Source organism: Poecilia latipinna, unplaced genomic scaffold (assembly GCF_001443285.1).
Source record: "Poecilia latipinna isolate Pla-1442-1.1 unplaced genomic scaffold, P_latipinna-1.0 Scaffold1124, whole genome shotgun sequence".
Classification (NCBI taxonomy): Eukaryota; Metazoa; Chordata; class Actinopteri; order Cyprinodontiformes; family Poeciliidae; genus Poecilia; species Poecilia latipinna.
In genome coordinates, this window is record NW_015113740.1 from 261,335 (window position 1) to 286,627 (window position 25,293).

General features: G+C 38.7%; 1 protein-coding gene across 3 annotated transcripts in view; it reads left to right on the forward strand.

Moving 5' to 3' along the window:
* pdgfd (platelet derived growth factor d) overlaps positions 1-25,293 on the forward strand; it is an 82,080-nt gene that overhangs the window by 34,640 nt on the left and 22,147 nt on the right. For 2 of the 3 annotated variants that reach the window (XM_015052653.1, XM_015052656.1), the window contains exons 2-3: positions 15,120-15,330; positions 18,168-18,345. In XM_015052653.1, coding sequence (XP_014908139.1) covers positions 15,120-15,330; positions 18,168-18,345 — 389 coding nt within the window. The remainder of the gene's footprint in view (positions 1-15,119; positions 15,331-18,167; positions 18,346-25,293) is intronic. The other variant, XM_015052655.1, reaches the window with a different exon arrangement.

A 25,293-nucleotide genomic window follows, 5' to 3' on the forward strand; every position in this document is an offset into this window, starting at 1 on the left:
CTGAACTGACCTGATCTCTCAGTTGTTCTCCTCGCTCTTCGTGATGCTCTCATGTCATAAAGACAGTCGCAGATAAGGCAAGCCCTTGTGTTAATGTTGGGTCCAAGCTTCTGAAATGGTCTCTGTTTGTTTTCAGTATAAGTTAACATTGATTTAAGATCAATAAACACTCTCTAACATGATTTAAGACTAGGACTTTTTAGCCAAAAAGTCTCAGCTTCACCTTCCAGTTCTGGCCGGTGTAGCATCAGTGTAGTTTACTGAGTTTGCTCAGTAAGCAAGGACTTTCTTTTAATTTAGTGGGGTAAAAATGCTACACTGTATTCTTTCAACTGAAATAGGTCATCTAAAGGGTCCCAAAACCTTTAGAAATAACTGCATGTTGTAAAGGCAACATCTGTTTGCCTGCTTGAGTGTAAATCAGGGCTAATTGATTGTCCTCGTCAGCCCTGCTGTTCAGACTGCAGTAGCTGTCAACAGGGGCCGAGTGTTTCTCTAACCAGCTGCGTGAACATACACACCTTCACAGCCTCCTAAGCTCATACACTGTTATGTCAACTCCTAATGTGAGGATAGGCTCAGTAAAATTTAGCTACGAACCTTCATGGTAGCACATATTCACGCCTACAAAAGGTCGGCAAAATGCAGGTGGCATGATCTTGTCCCAAGTGGTTTCCATGACATTTGCCAGTTTGACAGATGTTGAAGATTTCTGAAGAGAATCCCCCTGCTTTGATTGATATGTATTTATACCACAGCCACACTTTAGGCCTGAGTAATAGAAAAAAATAAAATAAAAACACTATCTGGATTATTTTGCGAAAACAGTCGGTAACACTTGTTAGTGTAGAATAATGCAAAGGCAACAGTCTTGATCAAGCTTAACCGCAAAGACATATTTGTTCACACAGGGAGGATGTAGTCGATGAGGTTTCAGCAAAGGCACTACGCCGTGGGAGGCGACAAAGGGAAAAGATTCTCTCATCCCTCATTCTTTCCTTCTTTCTCTCCGGCCCTTCCTTCAACCTCAACTCTCTTCCCACACCCACACCCACACCCACAGACTTCCCCCTCTTTGCTTTCTTCCTTGCAATGATGGATTTCTGCCCTATCCATCATTCTGTGCTTCCTTTTCTCTCTTTCTCCTCCTATTTTCTGCATGTCTTCTTCTCTTTATTTGGCTATTTGTCTTCCAATTTCTTCCCTTTTTTATGGTAATGCTTTTATGTTTGCTCATGTTACAACATGCACAGTGGGTATCAAAAGTATTCACATCCCTTGTGTTTAATGTAAAGTTTTCATAATACAAATAGACCATAATACAGGCTTGTAATGACTTTCCTGCAAATCTTGTGTGTGGTAATGTGCATAGTTTGTAACTGAAAAAAAATATTTAAGAAGAAAATATTAGAAAGATTCTTTTAAGTGTGTTGACTTGAATGTAGGGTGCTCCTTAAATGTCTCAGACAATGGAAACTTGGAAGAGGAGTTGAAGGAATCATCATTTGAGGAAAAACCCCTGCATGAGGTAGATAAATGCAAAAACCTGGCATTTTAAGTACAAATTAACTGTAGCTTTGCATATCATCCAGAATATCCTTTTAACCAACTTGTTGTTTCTGCTGAGTTGTTTTCTTTTTTTCAGGAGTTTCATGTGCAAAACATGATGCATTGCAGTGCTAGTGTTTTTTTTATCTATTTATTTTTTACATAAATTGCACAGCATGTAGGGTTTGCTGCTAAAACTTTGTAGATTATGTTTGAAGTTACTGCCATAATGTACAGGATGCTGTAGCTAACTGGCTAGCTACAACATATTCCAGTTCAGGGAAGAGAGTTGACCTTAAAACAATCTATAATCCATATTGATTACGCATTCCAGCACAGTCTCTTTGGTTTGCACAGAGATGCATTCTGCTAATTGTGTGTGGAGGAAACAATATTTTGTGTGCGTATGTGGCGTGTGTGAGACGTGTGTGCACTGCTTCTGCATTCGTGTGACCAGGCTGCCAGAGTCGTTCAAACGCAGTGTCTCCACTGACCTGTCCTCAGTGCTGACTCAGCCAAAGCTGCTCTTTCCTGCATTATTCAGCAAGCTCAGCCAAGGTGTTAAACAGGAGAGCATCAGAGCAGAGGATGGGTGCCTGCTAAGTGGACTGCCAGAAGATAAGGAGCATGGAGACATGTTAGTTTTGTGCACTGCAAAGGTTGGGGAAAGGTGGACATTTTTAGATGAATTACATTTCAGCTTTGTTTTTAGAAACATTCAAATGGATAGCAAATTATATTTTATTATCACTATTTATTTATTTTTTATTTTAGTGAACTCAAATCATAACAGATCTAACATGGTATGACAGAGTATTCATCAAGCTGTTAAAAAAAGGGCCCTTGTAGTTCAACCCCTAACCTACAAATATTTTTATACTAGGTTTCCATGCGTTTTTCCAGTCTTGCAGATCAACAGCACAATTAAAGTGTAACTAACTCTCTTGTGAAAGTATCACCCCACCTCTGACCAATTTTGAAAAATTACAGCAAAGTGGGTGGAGCAAAGAGACAGTGAGTTTGGGGATGAGCAAACTTAGCGACTTTTCAAACCCCTCTTAACAATTTTTTATCAAAAAACCAAAAAGTGACGAATTTAGCGACTTTTTTTTTCTGTGTTGTTTGAGATTTGTATGACAACCACACTCTGCAGCTCAGCTGCAGCCCTGCTCAGTCCTGAGCAAGCAGCTAATGCTGCCATAAGCCACTCCTGCTAAACTGGCGCCAATAATAAGAGCAGAAGAGACCCATTCCCCTGTGCATACATTGCCAACACTTTAAACATGTTACAAATGCTAACAGTTAAATAAAGCTAGACAATTCATAGGAGCAAGGGAAAAAATGTTGTGTAAGATCAACATTTTTTAGCTTAACAGCTTCAAGTTTCCATTGTCTGAGACATTTAAAGAGCACTTTACATTCAAGCTCCACCTCGGAGCTGCAGTTTTCAAGCTTTCAAGCTTCCGCCTCACAGAGCACCTCTCCCCTGCGACGACCTCCCTCAGCTCCTTCAGACTAGCCAGCAGCAATTAGCAAAACACCTGGTGAAACTGTCATTGTATGAGCCACTTCTCAGTGCGACCCTGGTAAAAACGTTGTTAGAGGGTTAATAGAGGAGGGATGTTGTAATGATTTATTGAAGGCCGAGTTTTAGAAAGAAAGCTTAGCCAGTAAATTATGAAGTCAAATTTATTTTAAGTCGTATTTCATAACATTTTTATTACAACTGAAGTCAACATAGTTACTCGACTGTGCTACAAAGTGGCACTTTGTGCCTGGAAAATGTATAAGACATCCCCTTTCAGCCACTGTTATGTTCTGAAGAACATTGCGCTCCCTAATCATTCCTTAGTCTCAGGTTGTGTTCTAATCAAGGGAAGGAAAAAAAATTATCTGACCTACTTGTACCTTAGTCACAGTTTGAGCAAAATGAAGACAGGGCAGTAATTCATTAGCAGACTCCTGTCAAACCTGAACAGGACGAAGCTGGTCCAGCCAATGGACAGATGTTTCTACCACAATATATTCAGCAACACTAAAGCATTTTATACAACGGCTGACTTTGTGTTCAGTATGTTTCTTCATTAAAATGCTGTGCTTAGAGGCTATCTGAAATTATCTAAAAATATACCCTTTTTGATCTTTATAACCACCCTTTTTAGCAGAGAACAGACCATCCCCCTCTTTTCTGCCCATTAGGCTAATTTGCCCTCTCAGAAGGTGTTGAGTCACAGATGTCTAAGAGGCCCTTGTGGAAGTTAAGTGGATGCTAATGCTAATCAACGGGCCCAAAAGGACCATTGAAACCTGCTGGCAAATATGTAGGAACCAGCAAAAAAAGATGCTGCAGTGGAGAATATTGTAAATGCATTGTGACTTGCTGATAGGTATCTTGCGGTGCTCTGCATTATTTGACAAAAATGCAAAATAAGAAATGAAGTTGTACACATGGCAACAAAACACTGGAGACACTGAGCCAAATATAGATGGTATTTCGAGGACGGACCTGCAACAGTTAATGCCGTGCCTTCTTTATGAGTCAACCTTAGACATGCTCTTTGGTGTAGCCTTCACAGCATTTGAAGCGTCGAGGCCCCTTGGGGTCTGACTTGTTCTTTCCCTTGTCTTGACTCCTTTCATTTTTCTATGCTACATGCATTTTCATGTTTCTTTTTTCTTCATCTTTGTCCTTCTCTATCTCATTCAATCACCTTCTCCTCTTGTGTTTTTTTTTTTTTTTTTTTTTTTTTTGTCTCCAGTAGGTGACTGCCCTTCATCTTTACTCTATTCTGGTCTTGTTTATCATCCCCAATCAACTTTTTTTTTGTTGTTGTAATTCTGACTCCGTTTAGGCTGATGTTTCCGTCCTGTGAGGATGTCTGCTCTGTCATATGTGGTTCTTATGCTGAGCAAACATGGCTCTGGTCATGCCCACATTTGTTTGTCTAACCTCGCCTGCCGGTGTCACAGGGCAATGCCTTTGTTTTGGCTTCAAAGGTATATTCACACTTTCTCACACAAATTCACACACGCAGCTGCTCTTGGACAAAAATCTTTTAAATCTTTGTACAGAAGTATGCGGTCACAACGAAGCCTTTTCGCATGCTGATGCTGTCACGCTGAAAACATCCACCCACACAGATGCACACGGATGGTGTTGCCCCCTTCATAAGCAGAGACTGCAGAGACAAACACCCCACAGTGTTTCTGACTGAATCAAAATTGTCCTCAGGCAGGGGGTCTCTGAGGACAACGGTTCAGCTTTAACTTTATTTTTGCAAAGACTGAGGAAACGACAGCTAAACTAAGGAAAAGATAATAGTGATAGTACAAATAGGAAAGTGATTGATGTACAATTATGGAAATCATACATAAGTTTATTAATTGTAGGAACAATACTCATTCAACAGTCTGAAGGTTGAGCAGAATGCACTGTTGTACATTTTTACTAAACAAGCCATGTTGTTCCTTTTATGTAAGAACAATCAGAAGTGAATGCTTCTTGTGAGATAGCCTGAGAATTACAACAGTTGGAGGTCATATCAGGTTGAGCTTTATTCACCAAGTCTGTGCACTTGGTGAATAATTAATTTGCCCTCATTGAAGACGTTTGAAATATAATAAAAATTTGTTTTTGTAAATGTGTGTATAAATGCAGTGTTTTTTTTTTTTTTTCCAAAAAAGAAACACAAGGTTAAATTAGCTCAGATATGAGCTGTTTTAATCTTACTCACCAAGGATATGGTCTGAGATAGAGAAACTGTCTCCATGGCGGATGTTTTTTGGACACAATTTGTGTCCAGAATATGTGGGGTTTTCAGACAGTTTAGCTGGCTTTTTAAATTTTTTTCCCTGACTCTAGACATGTTAAAGTCTTGGATGGAGTGAAGGTCAGCCTCAGTGTTCTTCTCTGCAAACTTAATTGTTTGTTGTAGTTTTCTGGATGAGCTAAGCAATAGTTATGAGCAAAAACAGAGCAGACTGAATGATGGTAATGTAGAAGATGATCAGCAGCTCATGTGAAAGGTTTTACTTTTTGAGTTCCTGGAGAAAATGTTCTGTCTCTTGCTGAGCCTTCTTCCAAATGGTGTTTGTGTGAGGGCCAGATTAGGCCTCCAGAAAGGGTGGTAAGTGTTGTTGGATACAGTGAGGGGCGGAAATTTTGCTGAGTTCTCTGCAGAAGTCCACCTTAATCTCCACTGTCAAGGGCAGCAGGCCCCATGATAATGTGTTTCCTGGGGACCAGGGATGAGCCCAAGGGAACTTCACGCAGCTTCAGAGACTTGTCGAACATCTGGGTGATGACAGGGGCCAGTTGGTCAGTGGATGTTCTCGGGTATGAAAGAAAATACTTCTTTCTGGAACTTTCTCAGTCCTCTGACCCTAAATAAAGCATATTTAAATCTTCAGTGATTGTAAGTCTAGAGAGGAGGTCAGAGGAGAAGAGGATGGAGGATGCACGGGGAGCTTTCGGGTCAGGGTGTGATGCAGACGAGTTGGTGGGAAGTGTCAACGGCTACTTTTCACTCCTGCAGTGGAAGCTTTTAAGGCCGCCTGCAGGTGGAGGATTTTGCTGAGGTTGGGGGAATGAGCTCCTATAATTAGTGATATTTTTGGACATTTCCGAACTGAAGTTGGGTCTTCTACTGCAAAACTGTGCTTTGCTGTCAGCAAAAGCCCTGATGGTGTTTGCTGCTCCATGGCAGGGCTGATGTTGGACATGCCTCCCATATTCATATGGAAATTCACAGATTTCTTTAAAATTCACTTACAGATTGTTGGGAAGCATGTTAAAGTCGCAATCCAAACACTTTCAACATAATTGCAACACCTACACTACACATTTACAACATTTAGCATCTTCGCCTTAAGAATGATATACAAAGTTCACTATAGGCCAATAATCTGAATAAGAAATAAGTGTTGAACAACATATGGCATGCTTTGTTTTAATGTAGTAATTAAAGTACTTTGAAATATGAATGCAGAGTACTCTTAAACCTTAATGCAGGAGGGTCAGAAATGACGTGGTTAGGTTGTTTCTTTGCTTTATTTTTTTAACAATAAAGGCTATCTGATACCTTCAGGGTTTTTTTTTTACCTCAGTTGTGTGTATTTGTTTTATGTGAAAGAGTTAGTGAAGCCTTAGTGAAAGGTTAGCACTAGCCAGAGCTAATTTTATCCAGTTCAATCCATTCAGCTGAGCACCGACTTAAAACACACCTCATTAGGCACTTCTAGACTCTTACTTTAAATTGTGCACTATCTCAGGTGATTAGCTCAAATAAAAACAAATATATAATAATTTAGTAAAATGTTACAGTAGCAACACACAGTTCTTAGTACATTTTCTGTTGTGGAAAAGTAAAACTATGACATTTGAGCAATGGCTTGGACTCTATGGAAGAATGTTAACACTAAATTATTATGTCCCTTGGCACTCACCCATTTGTCAGGAATGACAGGAAAGGAAATGGACCATGCAGCACTGCTTTCAGTAGAGATCACTTCTAACCTGGTCAGGCCTCTATTCTTCTCTGCTAAGTCAAATGGGTATTTTTAATGGTTTTAAACAAATGACAGATGTTGCTAACGCACTTTTAAAGAATAAATATTTAATATTGTGTCACTTTGGATAAAGTCACTGTTCCTACTCTTCCACTTAATATTACATCAACCTGTTGCCTTCACCTGTCCTAATTCTTTCTCTGTTTTGTTTCTGTCCGTCCTCGCAGCTGAGAGACATGAACTTTGTGTAAAGTGTGTTCAAAATACACAGCAATTAACTACATAAAACATGACACTTTAAATTAGATTATATTTAGATTACACACTTCATCTGGTCAGACTTATCACAACAGTGAAGTATCTTGCAGTGTTAAATTGAGCCACGACATTTAAACTCAAGTTTATCACTTCAAATACCAACATTTTATGTGTTTTATGATTCATCATATAGTTAAAGAAGTGATTACAGAAGAACCACAAATAAACACCTTTATTTTTGTGTCATGATAGTAAATACAGCACAAAGTTGCAGGACAACAGGGACTTGTCACTTTTCTCATAGTAACTTATGCCGACCTGTGTAACTTACAACCATTGTCTGTCAACCACTTTGAAAAGCTTTTTTATTATCATTTCCTATGATATATCTATCATTTCCCTGTTGTGTTTTTGTGCCCATGAGAGCCTTCTTTTCTGCTTCTCCATCTCTAGCTCTGTCATCTAATGACAACACGATTCAAATGAAAAAAAATTGCACCACGGTGTGTTCTCAGAGGGCTGCGCACTGGATTGTGTTTGTGTGTGTATGTGAGGAAATGACAGGAGGGGAAGGAGCAGGGAGGCACCTAATCCATGCTGTGTCTCTGATATTGATCATATCATTTACACACGCACAAACAGCTCTTAAATACAGAAAATGCTGACTGGAAATAATCTTTCCTCCATTACTTTAGTGCAGTGGTTCTTAACCTTTTTTGAGGTACCCAACCCCCCCGTTTCATCTGCCCATTCCCCGACCCCCCCCCCCCCGACACAGAAAATAATTTGCAGTATTCTGATTTATTAATGTTATTATATTAGTTGTATTACATCCCCCACGCCACTCGAGGCAGTACCAACCCTGAAAAGATGTGACTAAGGAGCAGATTGAGACTATAGAATTTGGTAAAAACGTTGAGCTTTACTGAAGTTCAAATCCATGCTGAGAGAGGAACTCCTTCCCGCAGCGCTGATTGGCTAAGCAATGTAACGTGATCCTCTGGAGCAAGTGATGGCAAAACGGGGCGTCATCACGACTTTACACAGTGTGTCTTTACCTCCGTGGCAGACGCTCTGCCGAACCCCTGAGACCGACTCATCGAACCCCTGGGGTTCGATCAAACCCAGGTTAAGAACCACTGCTTTAGTGCCTCCTACTATTCATCACCCCTATGCTCACATTACCCTATTTATAATGTGTGTCAGTATGTCATCCGTGAATATTGTGTGAAAGAAGATGTCTCATTAGTTATAATCAACTATCATCAATTTAGCCTATTTAATAACTTTATACGTTTGCTATGCTATCAAGCTGCCACTAGCCTACTGCGTTCATCGTTCTGGTGTTTCTGCGTGTGTTGTCTCTTGCATGTGTGCTTGCATATTGATAATTAGTTTTACTTGTAATTCAAAAATATATTATGTTTTCTCAACCAATATATAATGGCTGCAAGATATACAGCTGAAATGGTCCTACACACACACGCACACACAAAATAGATAGATATTTTTCCTTTGCTGTTGTGCAAGTTTTCTTCCAGCTTTCAGAATGTCTCAAGTGTTTTATCCATCCATCCATTTTCTTTACACCCTTGTCCTTAGTGGGGTTGGGAGGGGTGCCCATCTCCAGCTAACGTTCTGGGCGAGAGGTGGGGTTCACCCTGGACAGGTCACCAGTCTGTCACAGGACAACACAGAGACACACAACCATGCATACACTCACACCTAGGGGCAATTTGGAGAGGCCGATCAACCTGATAGTCATGTTTTTGGACTGCGGGAGGAAACCGGAGTACCCGGAGAAAACCCACACATGCACAGGGAGAACATGCAAACTCCATGCAGAAAGACCAGGGCTGGGAATCAAACCCAGAACCTTCTTGCTGCACGGCAACAGCTCTACCAACTGCACCACTGTGCAGCCTTCAAGTGTTTTAGCAATGTTAAATATGTTAAATGTAGAATTATTTATATAAACCTTGAAATCATTAAGTGAACTCAATTAAAATACAAAATACATTAGAAATGAATGACCGAAACCAAAATGACAAAAGTAACCCCGAAACATATTGATTCTAAAACGTGTAGGGTCCTGTCACTCAGGCATAAGGGTTAAGCAAACTATTGAGGAAAATGCAGTGAAAATGGAGCAGGATGGAGACACTGAAGAACCAAAGGAAAAGCAGTTGCAAGTACATTTGGGGCGATAGTTGATGCTGACCAAAGCTGACACCCCTCGGTATGCAAGAGCTCCACTCCTGAACTGTGTGCATGTCTGTGTGTTTTTTTCTTCCTTTCTACATGCCTCTTGTGAGCGTGACAGAAAAAAATGCGAGGAAATTTAAAGCTGATTTGTCATGAGAGAGTGGCAAAACAGTGGAGCTCTGATAAGCAGCACAGCGATGCATACAGGCACACACACTTGATATGCATTCACACATGCATTGAGCCAACATTTAGCCAGATGGAAAGGGCTTTGGTTGTTTCTCATGGGTGGAAATACGCAGAGGGAGGAAGTAAAGACTCTCACATCTACAGCCAATGCACATTTACAACACGGCGCACATATAACGCTGAACAGATGCTAATAGGGGTGTAACGATGCTTAAAAGTCACGAGACGAGACAAGGCACTACTTTCAGTTCACGAGAACAAGACGGGAGAAGATTTTAAAATAACTTTCTGTATTCTGCTTTTATTGATTTTTGTCAAACTCACAAGCTGGCTTTCTTTTTCTGATTTATTTTTATATTGTAAGACCTTCAGTATAGCAGTCCTTCAGCTATGCACAGTCTGGAGGACAACTGTTTCCATTTCCAAGTTGCTACTGATATGATGTGCTGTGATTGTGATGTTGCTCATTGTAGCCCAGTAACTTTGCCATTGGTTGTTATAGCTAACTCAGTGACATCAATCCTGTGCGGCGGAATGGGGCAAAACTATTTTGGAAAGCTTGTGAACCCCCAGCACTTTGACATGAGTCATACAGTTTACAAGTTAATTTTCCCAAATAGTAAGGAAATCTATGTGAAAAATTGTCAAATGGTAATAAATGGTAATAGCAACTTGGGCTCCATTTGTCATTGAAACTGAAATAGCTTTCTGATTTAGGCGTGTAATAGATCTTGTCATACAATATCTTGCAATATTGACATGTTGCAATATTTCTTGATGAGGTGACTTCTATCTCACTAGCCATTTGTGATCATCATGGCTTCGGAAATTGATTCTTTGACCCAACTACACTGAAATGATTTGTAAGAACATTGAATATTGCCCCGCTAAAACAACAGATGACTGGATGTATATGCTGTGATTGTGAGGTACGTCACATCACAGCGTTCTGAACAGAAACTGAGAAATGTTAAATGTTATGCTGCAGATAAGCACAATTGAAGCAGTGGTGCCCAAAGTCGGTCCTCGAGGGCCGGCATCCTGCACGTTTTAGTTGTCTCCCTGGTGGTAGTAACGACCTTTTCATCATATCAGTGTTCCTCTTAGGCCTTCTAATGAGCCATCATTTGATGCAGGTGCGTTAAACCAGGGAGAGAACTATAACATGCAGGATGCCGGCCCTCGAGGACCGACTTTGGGCACCGCTGGTACAGAGATAAAAAGAAATCAGGAAAAAAACAATAGTTTGTGGAGTTTGTTGCAAAAGTTCTAAAAATGCAGAATATAGGCTCTCTTGTAGCATAAATTTGGTCTTTGAAGATATATGTTGTTTTATTTACTTCAAATGTTTTTCACTGTTTTTACCTGTTTCACCTGCATGAATATCACGAAGAAGGCAAACATCAAGATTCCACCATTTACCTATGGCGTTATTCACAATTGAAAGAGGGGATTTTAAAAGCACTGCTGGCTTGTTTTGTGGTTCAGAAAAGTTTAGTTTAAGAAGATGAAAGACAGACTGGATATGCTAGAAGATGAGAGACAGAAGAAATTGGGTTGCCTTGTTTTAGGCATTATCCGGTGGGAGTTTGTTCCTGAGTGGAAACGTATCAACTGTCAGTCAAGAAATAAAAACGTGTTTGGTCTGCACAGAACAGACACTTTTATTAAAAATGGCTGATGTTTAATACTGGGTAAATGTTTGCATCACTGTATGACTTCAGCAAGTTCAAGTCGTGCGTATATCAACTAAATCAGAGACTTAAGAGATTAATGTCCTTTGTTACCAACTCCTTCAGTGTGACCTGCTGTACTCTCCAGCGTGAGAGCTATTTTTCAGCCTCTGATGCACCATGTTGCTGGGTGATTAGAGTGTGATTGGCACTTGGATCAGAAATAGATCTTGAAGCCACAGAGAACATCACACCCTGGCACTGGAGGTGGGAGAGCCAAGTTTAATTAGTGAGAAAATACCCACGTAAAACCAACCTGACAAGCCTACATGCAAATCTGCACAAAGTATCATGAACTTTTCTCCTGAAACCTGGTACATCTTCCATCTGCCCACCACACATGCAGATTTACCACACAGTCACGCATCATCATTGTCACAGTTACTTAAGTGTCAGATCAGGAGTCTTAAAGTCTAATTGCTGAAGTCAGATAATGCATGTGAAAGAAAAACAAGAGAGAGTCGGTGTGTTTATATGTATTTAAGGTGTGAGTCAGACTCTAAGGAATAGAACATTGCCAGATTTTCTGCAGCAGCAAACAAATTAACCTTTAGATAAGTTTTGAAGATATTAACTTTGTTTAGTTGAAGAACTGCGGTGTGTTCAAGTGTGCTTTAACGCAACTGATTTTCAAGTGTAGTTGCTCTACAAAATCTTAAGTACCTGTCTTTTATTACATTTTGTCCTGCTGCAAATATAAATTGCACGTTTTTGAGATTGCATATGATAGAAAAACACAAAGTGGTGCAGAATTATGACGAGGGAGAAAAATAAAATGTTCTTTTTTTTTTTCAAACAGATCAACTGTATTTCTTTATGTTGTTGTTATTTAATTTCAACTAGCGCACCCTCACAATGAAACACGACGGTGGCAGCATGATGCTATGGGGATGATTTTGTCTTCAGCATGAAGTGGGAGAGGTTAATTAGAGGTCATGGGAACATGGATGGAGTTAAAGTTTAACTAACACCGCAGTGGAGGGGCACGGCCGAGTGAGGGGATGAGCAAAAGAAGCACTTCTGCTTACTTATAAACTTTGTCACTATATTTAGAAACTTTACCAACAAGTGATAAATGAATCTTCTTTTTCCTGTGTTGATAAGAGACTTATCACACAGAAACATAAAGATGAAACATAAAGATAGAACCCTAAACAGCCTATTTAGACGGTTTATCAGCAAAAAATTGATTTGGAGGTTAGTTACACTTTAAATGCTGGATGGTTAAGGAAAAAAACCAACTAAAGTGAAAAGAGACTCTCCTTCAAGCAGGACAACAACTTGAAACACACATCCAGAGGTAGAAAGGAATGGTTTAAATCAAAGTATATTAATATGCTAGAAGGACCTTGTCAAAGTCCGGACGCAAATCCATTTAAAAATTTGTGAAAAGAATTAAAAATCCATCTTCAAATATTATTATCTAATGTGACTGAGCTTGAATTTGTCTGCAAGGAAAAATTATGGCGTCACATTCCTGCCAAAAACCTTAAGGAGCGCATTAAGCAATCACGATACTAATCAAGAGAGCACATAGCTCTTATCGTGGCCACATTTATTAACCGAGAACACATAGGTCTGGCCAAGTCCAGTCCTGGCTGTCACCGCATTTGAGCGGAAAATCCAGCCACTCAGATAAATCAGAAGAATCACTGCCCCCAAATGACAAATACGGCCACTAAACAGAGAGTGCAATTTTCTGGCTAGAGTGAACAGATGGTTGGAGGGAACATATTTTACTGCTTGATGAGCTGTGTTCAATGACCCACGAATTAAGAGAAATCAGGTCTTGATCACAACTATGTGCTTTCTTGATTAATATATCCACTGTTGTAATTGTTTATGTCCAAAATAGATGAGACCATTCCTTATTTTCATTCATAATATGATTAAAAGATAAAGTATTAGCATCTGGAAAAATGACAAGAAATTAAAAAAATAAAATATATCTGGTAGCTTGAATAGTGGCGTGGTTTTACTCTAAGCTGGAACTAAATAGTTTTTAATAAAGTATTTTCCATTAAAACCAACAAAGGCAGTCTGAAAAAAAAAATTTGGGAATATAAAATAATATATACTTTCATTTCTCATTTATCTAGGGGTCAATAATACGACTTTGTAGCAACAGCCAAAAGGTGCCGTATAAATATCTTTGCACAGTTTCTTCTCTTGAACTCTTTGTCTTCTTTTTGATATGATCATAAATAAATTCATACCACTGATGGTTAAAGTCACAAGGAACACCCAGAGGAACTGCAGCTGTAGTTTTATAAGGATTACATTTTTACCTTTTATTATGCTAACAATTGTGATATTACTGACAATAGTGGCTGCAGTTGATGCGCCTCACTCTTTTCTTTGTCTCACTCTTGAGGAGGCTTTGAGTCTTGGACAATGCCACCTATAACAGAGGTGATCATAGAGAGAAGTGAGAGTACCCAACTGGCCAATATGACAATAGTACGCAGAAAGTGAATGCATTACATTTAGATAGTACCAAAAATGTTGTGGCCTACAAATATAGCTCCCAAGCAATCCATTATGATATATATTTTTTTTTAATTTGTACACATGCACTGATTTCTTGATTGAAGTTCTATATGTTGTGCAGCTCTAGCTTATGACCCAAACAACACCCAAGCAGTCCTGGCATGACACAGATTATGTGGAGCATAAAATAACCTTTCTGCTTGCAACAGCAACATGTGTGTTAACCAAAATGACTTTTGTAAGCTGTGCTGAATTCCCTTTAGACATTAGTGAGTGAAATTCTCTGATACATAAGCACTTTCATGACTGAGGGGAGCCTCACATTGAAGCGTCTGATCAACAGAGTGTAAAATTTCCTTTACAAACAAATTCATCTTCATCACGCATGCCCACATACACTGACACGTCCACCAAAGCACACAGCTGTATAACTGTAGTATGACATGTTGTTTCTCGCACCAACTGCAACTTTAGGTGCTTATAATTTGGATGAACGTGTCAGAGAATCAGAGTATAATCAGAATAGCTACGATGAGAAGAAAAATACACTAAGAGAGGAAATTGAGTGGTGGGACAGGAGTAAAATTTAGGCAAAGTTTGCAGCAAAGCGGTAGATGAGAAGGCGGAAGCTTCATCATCATCTCTCAGGGGTGCTTGCTGCGGCACCTTGATTACGGATTCAGCTCTCTTGCAGAAAAAAACCCACACAGCAGTCAGAAAATATCGCCCTGTCAGCCCAGTTCAGCACAAATCCTGACCTTCTGACAGACAGTGTGTGTGTTTGCGTGTTTGGGAGGGTGCATGTGAGAGTTTTTGGGTAATTATAAGAACACAGTTTTGTGGGCAATTGATTTTTAGAAGAGTGAAGTATATTTGTATCAGAAAACACATGACAGATAATCTTCTTAAAGCTCCCAATAAGTCTCTTAGCAAGGACACACTGTTCATTGAGGTTAATTTAAAACTTATTTTCTGGTTTCTGTAGAAGATTAGCATACAGAGAGTAAGTGTAATGTTTAAGTACTGAAATCACAGCCATTATTGTTTTTATGTATCACGTATTCTTTGTCGCTACATTTATTTATTTTTTTGCATGTTTTAGTTTTCTCTGCTGATGTTTGCCGACATCCAATATTTCGTTTCTGTGTTTGTAAAATGGATGAACTTACCAGTTGTAACCACTAACAGACAGCAATCGCCCTGCCACAGACTTGTACCACAAGGACGAAAACATCACAGTGACTCCAGCGGGTGGCGTCATCTTCAGCCCAAACTACCCCAAAGCTTATCCCCGCAACCTGCGTCTGTCATGGAAACTGCTAGCGCCACCTGGGAACCTCATCCACCTTCAGTTTGATGAACAGTTCCACCTGGAGGAGCCTGCGAATGGAAAGTGCAGGTAAAACACAAGATTAAAGAAGATAGAGAGAACAGACGGAGATGGCGGGGATGGAATTCAGATTATATGATTACGGCAGATAATATGGAAAGACAAAGAGTAAGACATAATGTACCCTTAGAGAGACAAAAGGAGAGAAAGGCAAAGGAAGATTGAGATACTGAGGACAAACAGGAGGGAGCACCGGTGCATAACGGGCATGTGTAATGGAGAAAAGTTGTCTGAAAGACGAAAGTGATTAAAAAGTTTGAGGCTGAGTAATGGAGAGAGTGGCTTAAAGTAACACATCAAGGACAAGTAAAAATCTACTCTGCATAAAATGTCAATCTAAAAGTTGAAGCTCTTTCCACGTTTGGATTATTTCCCTGTGTGATTGTAATACCACTCCAATGAACGTTCTTCATTGATAGGATGTGACAAATGTTTAGAGGGAAATTTTCCTATTTTTGGCAAAACCTTAAAGAGTTTGATGGTTGAACAAAAACATGTTTAATCCCAAAATGTAACTCAGCTGTCAGTGTAAGCGCCATAACGAAAGACAATCATCCAGTCATAGTAAGAGAGGAGAAGAAAACATCTAAGGCTCAGAAAAGGAGAAAAACTGTGTTGCTGAGTACTTTGGATTTTGATTTAACATTAGATATAACTACGGTGTACATAAAAGCGAGTGAGTTTTAGTTTCTTTTCATCGTTTTGTGTTTTGGCTTGATGGCTTGAAAAATGCCTGTAAAGTTGTCAGATTACTGTCAAATTTAGGAGGTATATTTTTAATGTCCAGAAATTTTTTTAAAACAACAAACTCAAATAGGATTCTCATACGATTCAGTTTGACTTTGGCATCTAATCTAAAATAGACAGAAGATTTTAGTGTTAGCTACAGATGTCTCCTGAACTTTAGTCCATTACACAAAACAATTTGAAGAGCACACAAAAGCTGGGTCTGTAGTTGGTGTTTTAGTCCACCAACTAAAGAAACAATATATGTATTTTTTTGTAGATTTGTGGCCAGATGCTGCAGGGAGCAAACATGATCTAGAGATGTGTCCTCAGCAGGAAATTGTCCAGTAGTTGAAACTAGAGCTTTAAGTCCAATATACTAGTGATTTACTTGTATCTTCTTGGCTACTTTCCAGCTTATCTGTAAAAAAAAAATGCCTTGAAAAAAAGTATTTATACTACTTGAACTTTAATTTTTGAAATACCTCAGCCCACTAAACGGTATTTTTTTAAATCAAATGTTTTAAGTAGGAGTTGTGGTCTGAGCTTCCAAGTAAAAAAAGGAAAATGTTCACCTTACCATTAATAACAGCATTTTTCATCTAGTAGAGGTAAAAACATTGTGTGTTTCTCTGTCAACACATGATGTATTCAGCAGCTTTAGTCTAATGTAAAACCGTTTGTAATTCGTACTTTTTCTCATGGAAGGGAGAAAAAGTTACTTTCATTGTTCGTCGCTCAGGTTGGCCGGCAGGTTTCTGTTTGTGACGTCATTGCAAACCCCCTTTTCAGAATGAGTCACATTAATTAAACTTTGGCTGGCTTTAGGGTCTGCAGAGTTCCTGCACCAGTGACAACGATATGAAATGATGTGCTGGACTTCCTTGTCCAAACGCAGCAGTTTCTTTACTAACACAATAATTCAACAAGTGTTTATGCAGCTTTGAGAGCACAATAAAATTGGCCCTGTAGTTTCACACCAATATTTCACATTCATGATGTGGTACTTTGACTTATAAGAACTGACATTACACCACACAAACCCAGCCAGTATAAAAACAACCAACCAGTTAAAATTGGAAATACTTAACTTGTTTTTAAGTTGTCATGTGTTACAATATTATATCTGCATTCCCTTTAAATGATGAATGAATAAAATCTTTAACATAATCATAACTATAATCTTGGCGATAGATTTTATTATGTCTGCTGTCTGTAGCAGCATTTTTGGTCTTTCACTAACATCTCCGTGGGCTGCATTTGATCCACTCTGGTCTGTTTCTATCAGGCATGATCAGGCATAACATTACGACCACCTGGCCCCTGAATGTTTGCTTTGGCATCTTGATGTTAGCAATGGGCCCTAAAAGCTCCTAAAGTTGTGATTTGGGACCCTCATGGATCAGACCTTCACTGGATTAAGATTTCCTGAATTTTGAGGCCAATTTAACTTCTCAAGTTTGTTTTGCTTTTCAAAGCAGTTGTGAATCATTTTTGCTTTGTGGCACGCCACAATTATAGCGGAATGTCGTTCCCATGAATAGGTGTACATGGTCTGCAACAGCGCTAAGGTAGGTGGTACGTGTCAAGATCGCATCCTCCTGAACTGGATGACATAAAGTTTCCTGGCAGAACGTTGCCCAAAGCATAACTCTGCCTTTCTTCCCAAGTAAATCTCTGTGCTATTTGTTCTCCAGGTCAGCAATGCACAACCCTCCGGCCAAACACATGATGTAAAAGAAACGGTGATTCATCACACCAAGCCACCTTTTCCCTTTGCTTTGGGCTCCAGTTTTGACTGTGATGCACCGTGCATTATGGGACTTTTCCAGCAGAACCACCTTAGTGTTGTTAAGACATTGTCTTAATGTAATGCCATGGAGGTCTTTATATATTTATAAATGCATCATTTCAGGATTAATTATCACATCTTGTACTATGTTTTCAGTCAAACAATTTCAATTAATGTAGTAAATCATCGTTCTGTGCATAAACACAGCTACTGGTCTTTTCTTTTGTTTTCTTTATCTTATAGCCTTTTTCCATCTGCTGCCATGAATTGATCTGTTCATACATTTTTGTCTTTGCTTTTTTTTTTCTTTTTTTTTTTGTTATTTCAGTTATGACTTTGTTGAAGTGGAGGAAAAATCACAGACCAACACTATAAACTGGGGCCGTTGGTGTGGGCAGAAAGCACCGTCCAGTCTGACTTCAAAATCCAACATGCTCAGAATCATCTTCAATTCGGACGATTACTTTGTGGCAAAGCCGGGATTCAAAATCTACTACTCACTGCTGGTAAGGAAGCCTCACATGTTACAGCTGCGATTATTAGAGACAGCACAAATATGTTTTTAATTTAACATGTTTGTCTTTAAGCACTTACGACTGGATTTAACAGTAAACAAAACGATGAAATGAAGTGCTGCAGAGGTCACAGCAAAGCTTTCTGTAAAATACCAAGCTGTAGCATGTAGCCAAGCCTTTCCTGTCCATCCATTTGAGAGAAGGGGAGAAATCAAGAGAAATAGGACGGGACGTCTGGAGGATGCAAAGCTGTTCTCTTAGAGACTGTCAAGTGAATGGATAAGGAGATTTGCTTTGTCATTTTGTCAGGAAGCCCAAAGAACAAAGAGAGAGGCTCTGAATGTAAGATGTTACTCTGCTCTGTAATCGACGGGCTAAAGGGGAAGAGCGAGCAGCAGAAAGTCAAAGAGGCATTAAAGAAGGTTCCTAGTAAAAGCTAAAAAGAGAGAGAGATGAAGAGCTCCTGGCTCTGTCTATTATCTGAGAAGAAAGAGTCACAAGAAGGAATAAAAGTCAAGACAAACCAAAAAGAAAGAGAAAGTATGTCTATTTATTCATGAGCCTTCATTTGTGGTGTCATTTTTGTTCTTTATTGAGTGAATATGAAATAATAAAAAAAAACCTTCATTGTTGCTCTTGCAACAATTTGTCCTTTTAGGAAAATGTTTAAGCTACATGCATTCAAATTGACTAAAATCACTTTAACCAACTCCTAAAAGTAAATTATATACATATAAATTGTAAATAAACACACACTAAATAAATAATGTTCTATATTTTATAATATAGAAAATATTATAATGTACAGATCTGTATTTATGGTATCCTTATCATAAACCTATTACATCTACAAAGAATTTAACTTCTCCAGTTTACAGTTTGCTTGATTTTTTCACTGGTTTTGAAAATAATATACATTTTTCAACATACTCTTTTTTAAGAAAACATGAACAAAAATATTACTTTCTTAAAACAGTTATTTGAAATAGTTTGATTATAATTATACTGGGAGATGCCTCTCTCATCAAATGTTAATCTGGCAGGATTATTTTTTTTTATTTTTATGTTAGCAAATTGATGTTGTAATGAATGAGAATGTTAATAACTCTATATATTCCACAATCGTTACCTGACTATTTTAAAGCTTTGCAAATACTGTGTGTAGACAATTCAAATTTTAGTTTAAAACCTATTTCTAAATAGTTTTTTATAGCCTTCTTTCAGTGGATTGTCCATAATTATTATTATTTTTTTTTTTTCTAGAAGCAGAGGTAATTTAAAAGCTGTAAATGATTTGGAGGAAATCTTAACTATTTTTAGTATATTGTCTTGGTGATTGGTACAATAAGTGTAGTTAGCATTACCGGTAATATGTTTATTGAGTCAATATATGAACTCACTAAAATTACAGCCCCACATCACTCAAAGGACAAATTCTTTTTTGCTTCTCTTAGTTTTTATGCTAACGAGATGCAGGCAGGAAAGTTACTGTTATACTTAAATTGTTATTGTATGGCATCAGTAATATCTGCAGGTTGGCTGCAAAGATGTTACGAAGTTAGATCTTTGTTGTTACTTTCCCCTTAGTACTGGAATAAATCTGAACCTGAACAGAGCGGTGCATGAATCTACCAGCTGCGGAGTTTTTCCAGACAATCAGCACAACTTTTCTTCTCTGTCAAATCACACTCATGCATTTCCAAGCTAATTCTTGGAATTAGCTTGGAAATGCTAACTCACAGCTAGCTAACTCACAGCTAACTTGACTCAGAACTGAGTTGTCTGATTGATGCCACTTGTTCTGAAATTGAAAATCCTTGGTATCACAGTAGCCAGTAGGTTTACTCACAGTGTTTGCCTTCTATTCAGCCTGTTTTTTTAAAACAGGACCCTGGTCAATTGACTTTCTGTGGCACATGACTCGTTTTACCAAACAATATCCAGACAGTAAAAGTTCAAATTGCCAAGCAGCCTCTGAAGTCTGGCCCCCTGTTGTAGCTACCTGAATGGACTGCTGACACGCCTCTAGTTTCATTTTAAAAAGCTTCTTCTAACTTTCGTGTTTCCTCTGGCTTCATTTTTTTTAGCAGCTCTTTGATCCCAATACTTTGAGTCTTCTTTCCTCAACAGCGGCTTTGATACAGAGGAGTGTTGTTGTCAGTGCAGCCTGTTAGTGCTTAGGTATGGCTCTCTCTCTCTCTTTCTCTCACTGAAAGAATGTCAGGATTTTATTTTCCAACCAGTCTGTCACCAGTCAGGGCCAATCAAACCGAAACCCCTTTGAGTCTGGCCACCGCCTGATTTCACTGCGCTTAATATTTACGATTAGGCTGCGATTCAGCCCAGCACACACTGAAATTATAAAACATGACTTTTAGATTAACATCGAGGACAAAATATTGAATCAACATGAAATTTTAGAGCAGATAAAACAAACAAAAAAATATGTCATAACAGACAATTGTTTTATTCCTCTATTTTTCCAGTATAATCTAAAGTATTAAGATGTCTTACTGCAGCTTATGACTACTGATGACATTTAGCTTTTGTGTCATTTTATATTACCATTAGAGCATATTGCAGAGGTGTTACTACACACCATTCTAAATAAAGACCCTCACTTAAAATTAAAGTTGCTTTCTGACCAAAAGAAAACTTCACCCTGTGGAAGATCAAAACTGCTGCAGCTTGTGGATTTTACCGCACTTATACACTTGCTCTGTAGTGGAGCTACATAGTATTTTTTGCTGTGTGGCAGGACTATTTGGGACGACCTGGTCTGTCTAAAGCTTTATAGTAACAAGGAAAAGATAGTTTAAGCTGTCTGAGTCTATAGGCCTTTGCTAACTTCAATCCAGTCAGCATTTTTCTCATCAATATTTTACTATCAAGCTACAAAAAAAAAAAAAAAACTCTGTTTAGTTAGCTTTTTAATGAGTTTATAGGAATTCTTATATATTTTTTGAATAACCATAGCTCTTAACTTTCCAGCTGGCAAGATGGATGCACCTCGGTGCAGACGTGTCCCAGGCCTGTCCCAGCTGGTAGTTGGTGAGAAACAGATTACATGTTGGAAACTAAACTCGTGAATCACAGGACTAATGCTGGGAGACAGACAGCGACTCAGGCTCACTTTCTGATCTGCAGTCACCAATTAACTGCGTCACTTATGAGTCTGGACTGTGGGAAGGACCACCTGGAGAAATTCAAACTCTAAAATAGACTCCAGTCAACCAGCTGGGTATACCCTCAATCATCCTGTGCTGAGTGCTACCTTTCAGTCTGTAATGATGACAGGGAAATGTGAAAGACCCCCATCATGAAGCTCTGACCTAAATATGCCTACTTACTTACTCTGCCACTGTGTAAACCACAAATAACTTTCTTATCTATCCCTCTCAGAGTCTTATTTTTTTTTCCCCTTTCCTCCCTCAATTTTTTTTGTAATCTCTCCTCTGGTCAAATAATCACAACCCTTTGCATTACGAACAGAAACCAATTCTTGAGGCCCTTCTCATTAGATCAGTTTTACCCAATTTTTAAAGAGCTCCTGCATTTGAGTTTGAGCGTTGCATCTTTCTATCTTCAACAGACACGCACGCACTCACACACATAAATCCCCTCAAGCTAGACTGGAGCTCTGCGTGTGGCTTAATTTAGTAGGTCTAATTTGTTCTCTCCAGACCTGTCGAACAGATAAGGAGAAGGAGAGGAGGCACACACAAAAAAAAGTGTGAAGGAAGAAGAGTTAGAGGGAGAGAATGAGGAGAAGCAGCACTGGAAGGGGAGAACAGGTGTCTGAGATGCTATCAGGATGTCAGCTAATGACTAAAACAAGCCAAACTGCGAGAGACAAAGAGAAAACCGGCGAGGAAGGCAGTCGTGAGGTACTGGGCTATGTGGAATAAATTGGTGTGGACCTGATAAAACAAAAATCCATACAGGAAACTAAAACAGAAACAGCATATAGAGAGGAGTGAAGGCAAAAATGGAGAAGCAGAAAGAAGCTTAAGATCAGTCCTATCATTAAACTCCAGCTATTCCCATTGGGAAGATTTTCCTTCACTGCTGCTCACTGACCTCCAGCTGGCTGAAAGAAGACTTAAACCCTTTTCTTTTACTAAAAAAAAAAAGACAAAATTGACTGTTTAGAAGTGTTTTTTGTCACAACAAACATGGACAGCTATAATTTGGAAACTGAACGTGTGTCACTCATTTAGTAAGGCAACAATGTTTTAAATTCAGAGTTAGACAAGCTGCAAGCACCATGTCTGGTCAAGCAGCCAAAAGCAGGTTACTAAGTACTAATTACCTCAGTAAATAACCAGCTACAATGCTTTCCTTGGAGCTGCTTTCTATTTTTCTCATAATTGTTCAATATTTGTGGAAGATTGCTCTGGTAACACTCATTTACATGTGATATGTCCCATTTGATCTAGTAGTTTCCCACGCAAGCATTTATTGTGTCACAACAATACATGCATGACATTTCTTTAGCTAAATCTCTTAAGAAAAATACTAAAACTGTTGGGTAGAAGCGTGCAAGTTCAGAAGTGCGATACTAAATCTAAAGGAAAGATTTATTGCTGCATGAGAATATTCTTTAGGTTATAACCTAAGAATAAGCTTCAGCTCAGGCGTAGATGAAACAGCAGAAATGTGGCCAGTGTAATTTATCCTCTAACTTGAATGTCCTTCCAGCTGCTCATGCGTTGTAAAAGCTGATGGGGAAACGCATTCGCTTTCCTCGCTGTCTACCACACGCTTGATTCTCTGCTGTTTGAGTGTCCAATAGTACAAAATGGAGTTGAAAGGGGCAGCTCCCTGATGTCCTTTCCACTAGGCTGCTACTGTAAATAAGAATCCATTCCCTCACCGCCAGTGAATATGCCAAGGTGCATTTTTTTCTTTCAGTGAACCAAAGTATTGAAAGCAAAACTGAAAACAGGACTGTCTGTTTCTCCCAGCAACAGTAATAAATCATATAAGACAAAAGCGCGTTAAAATAACACAGGCTTTCATGTTAGCTCACTAGGGGAATGATGCGATGCTTCAGGTAGCTCCACAGGGAATCAATAAGTTTGTTAACATTTGATCATGGTAAAAAAGAAAACACTTTCTTTTAATTCAAGGGTGTCAACATAGAAATGGTCCGGTCTTTACCGGTACATATATGGTTTTCTTCTAAATTTAACCTCAAGTTGAAAACATCCCGAAATGTCGTTGTGTGTGAAGTAAAGAAACGTGAAGTTAGAATAGAATAGAAATAATTACACCCTCAAAATCCTAGGTATGCACAAACTATGTTGAAATGTATAGAATTTTAAGATACTATCTATTCTTACCACCGTCTACAATTAGAGTTAAATTGAGCTACATCTTTTTTAGCTATTGCAGCTCAGAACAGTTTAATTGTGATTGTTTGGGAATTGCTGCATCTACAACTTATCCAAGAGACATAAATTGAAAAATAAAAAGCATAAATTTGATAAATTATCATTGAAGATTTTTTTGGCACTTTCTGCTACAACTGAAAGAATATTTTTACTTTTTTATTTTTATTTTTTTTTATGAAAATAATGATAGCTTCCAGAGCTATATGGAATTTAAGATGGGTTGTTATGGAGGAAGATCAGTACAGCCAGCTGCTGTGGAGGTGATTAAACAATAATCATTTTAACATATTTTTATTTATTTTTTTTAAATCTTAAAATATAAAAATTTGCATTCAGTAGGAACTATATTTACACAGGGAACAAAAATGTCTGTCTTTGTAATTGTACCAGTCTGGTTGATTAAATCAGAAAAGTGATCCAGCATTTGGTTCACATTCACCATTTTTCTTTTTTTAAATTAGACAAGAATGCTGTAAACATCTTTTTGAGTTAGTCAACTTCCCTGACCTGAGTGGTTCTTACATTGACTCAGATGTATTTCCTTTAGACTCATCCAAGAAATATTTTCTAGCTGCCCATCCCTTGCTCTCATGCTAAGTTTAGTTCTCCTTGCTTGTAACTTTTAAGTAGATTTAGACCATAAATTTAGAGATCCAAGTCACCGCAGAGTGAATAAAAGTCACAATGTACATCTATGTTTGTGAGTGCATTTCAAGCCACATGCAAGAGTCTTTTAAAACAACCTCTGCACACTGACCACCTTTGATCTCAGCCCTATTACATCTACAGCTCACACAAACACATGCAGCAGAACAAAGTGAGGGCACTGGAGTGCATGGAGACAGATTTACTGTTCCACATTTATCAGTGAGGGCATTTAGGACGCTTCAAGGAGACAGATCCAATAGCCAGTGAGACTTGATGTGCTTTGTGATTCCTTACAAGATGTCTATAAATGCCAAGTATGCGAATGGGAAGATGCAAAACAAACTTGGTCAAATGTGTGTCCAGAACAACGCACTGTGACTGGAGTCTGATTTGTTTCTCCAACAATTGCATGTATCTGCATGGATGTGCTGTGACTGGGTTCTTTGGAAACCTCTGCTGGCAGCCAGTGAAGCAGACACCTGGTTTCCCTGCAAAGAAAACATGTGGATGCTCCACCCAGTTCTTTGCAAGTTCTTTTTAAGGTCAAGTATGTAATAAGGAAAAAAAAAAAAGAAAGAAAACTAGAGGAGCACTGAACTGTTAGGTGGGAGGTCACTTCTTAAACAATCTGACTTTTCATTTTGTTTGATGTTAAAGACCTTCGCCTGACCTTTTGCTTTATGTATTTCAGCATGACTTACAGTAGCTTTACTCCAGCTTACATGTGGACACTGAATAGTTAAGACCCTTTGATTTAAGGAAACTTAAGGAGAGTGACCTTTAAACTTAAGAGAATCAAGAAAATTTTCTAGAAACGTTTCCTTAAACTTTTCCTGTTTTACGTCAGTTAGACCAGTGTTTTTCAACCACTGTTCCGCGGCACACTAGTGTGCCG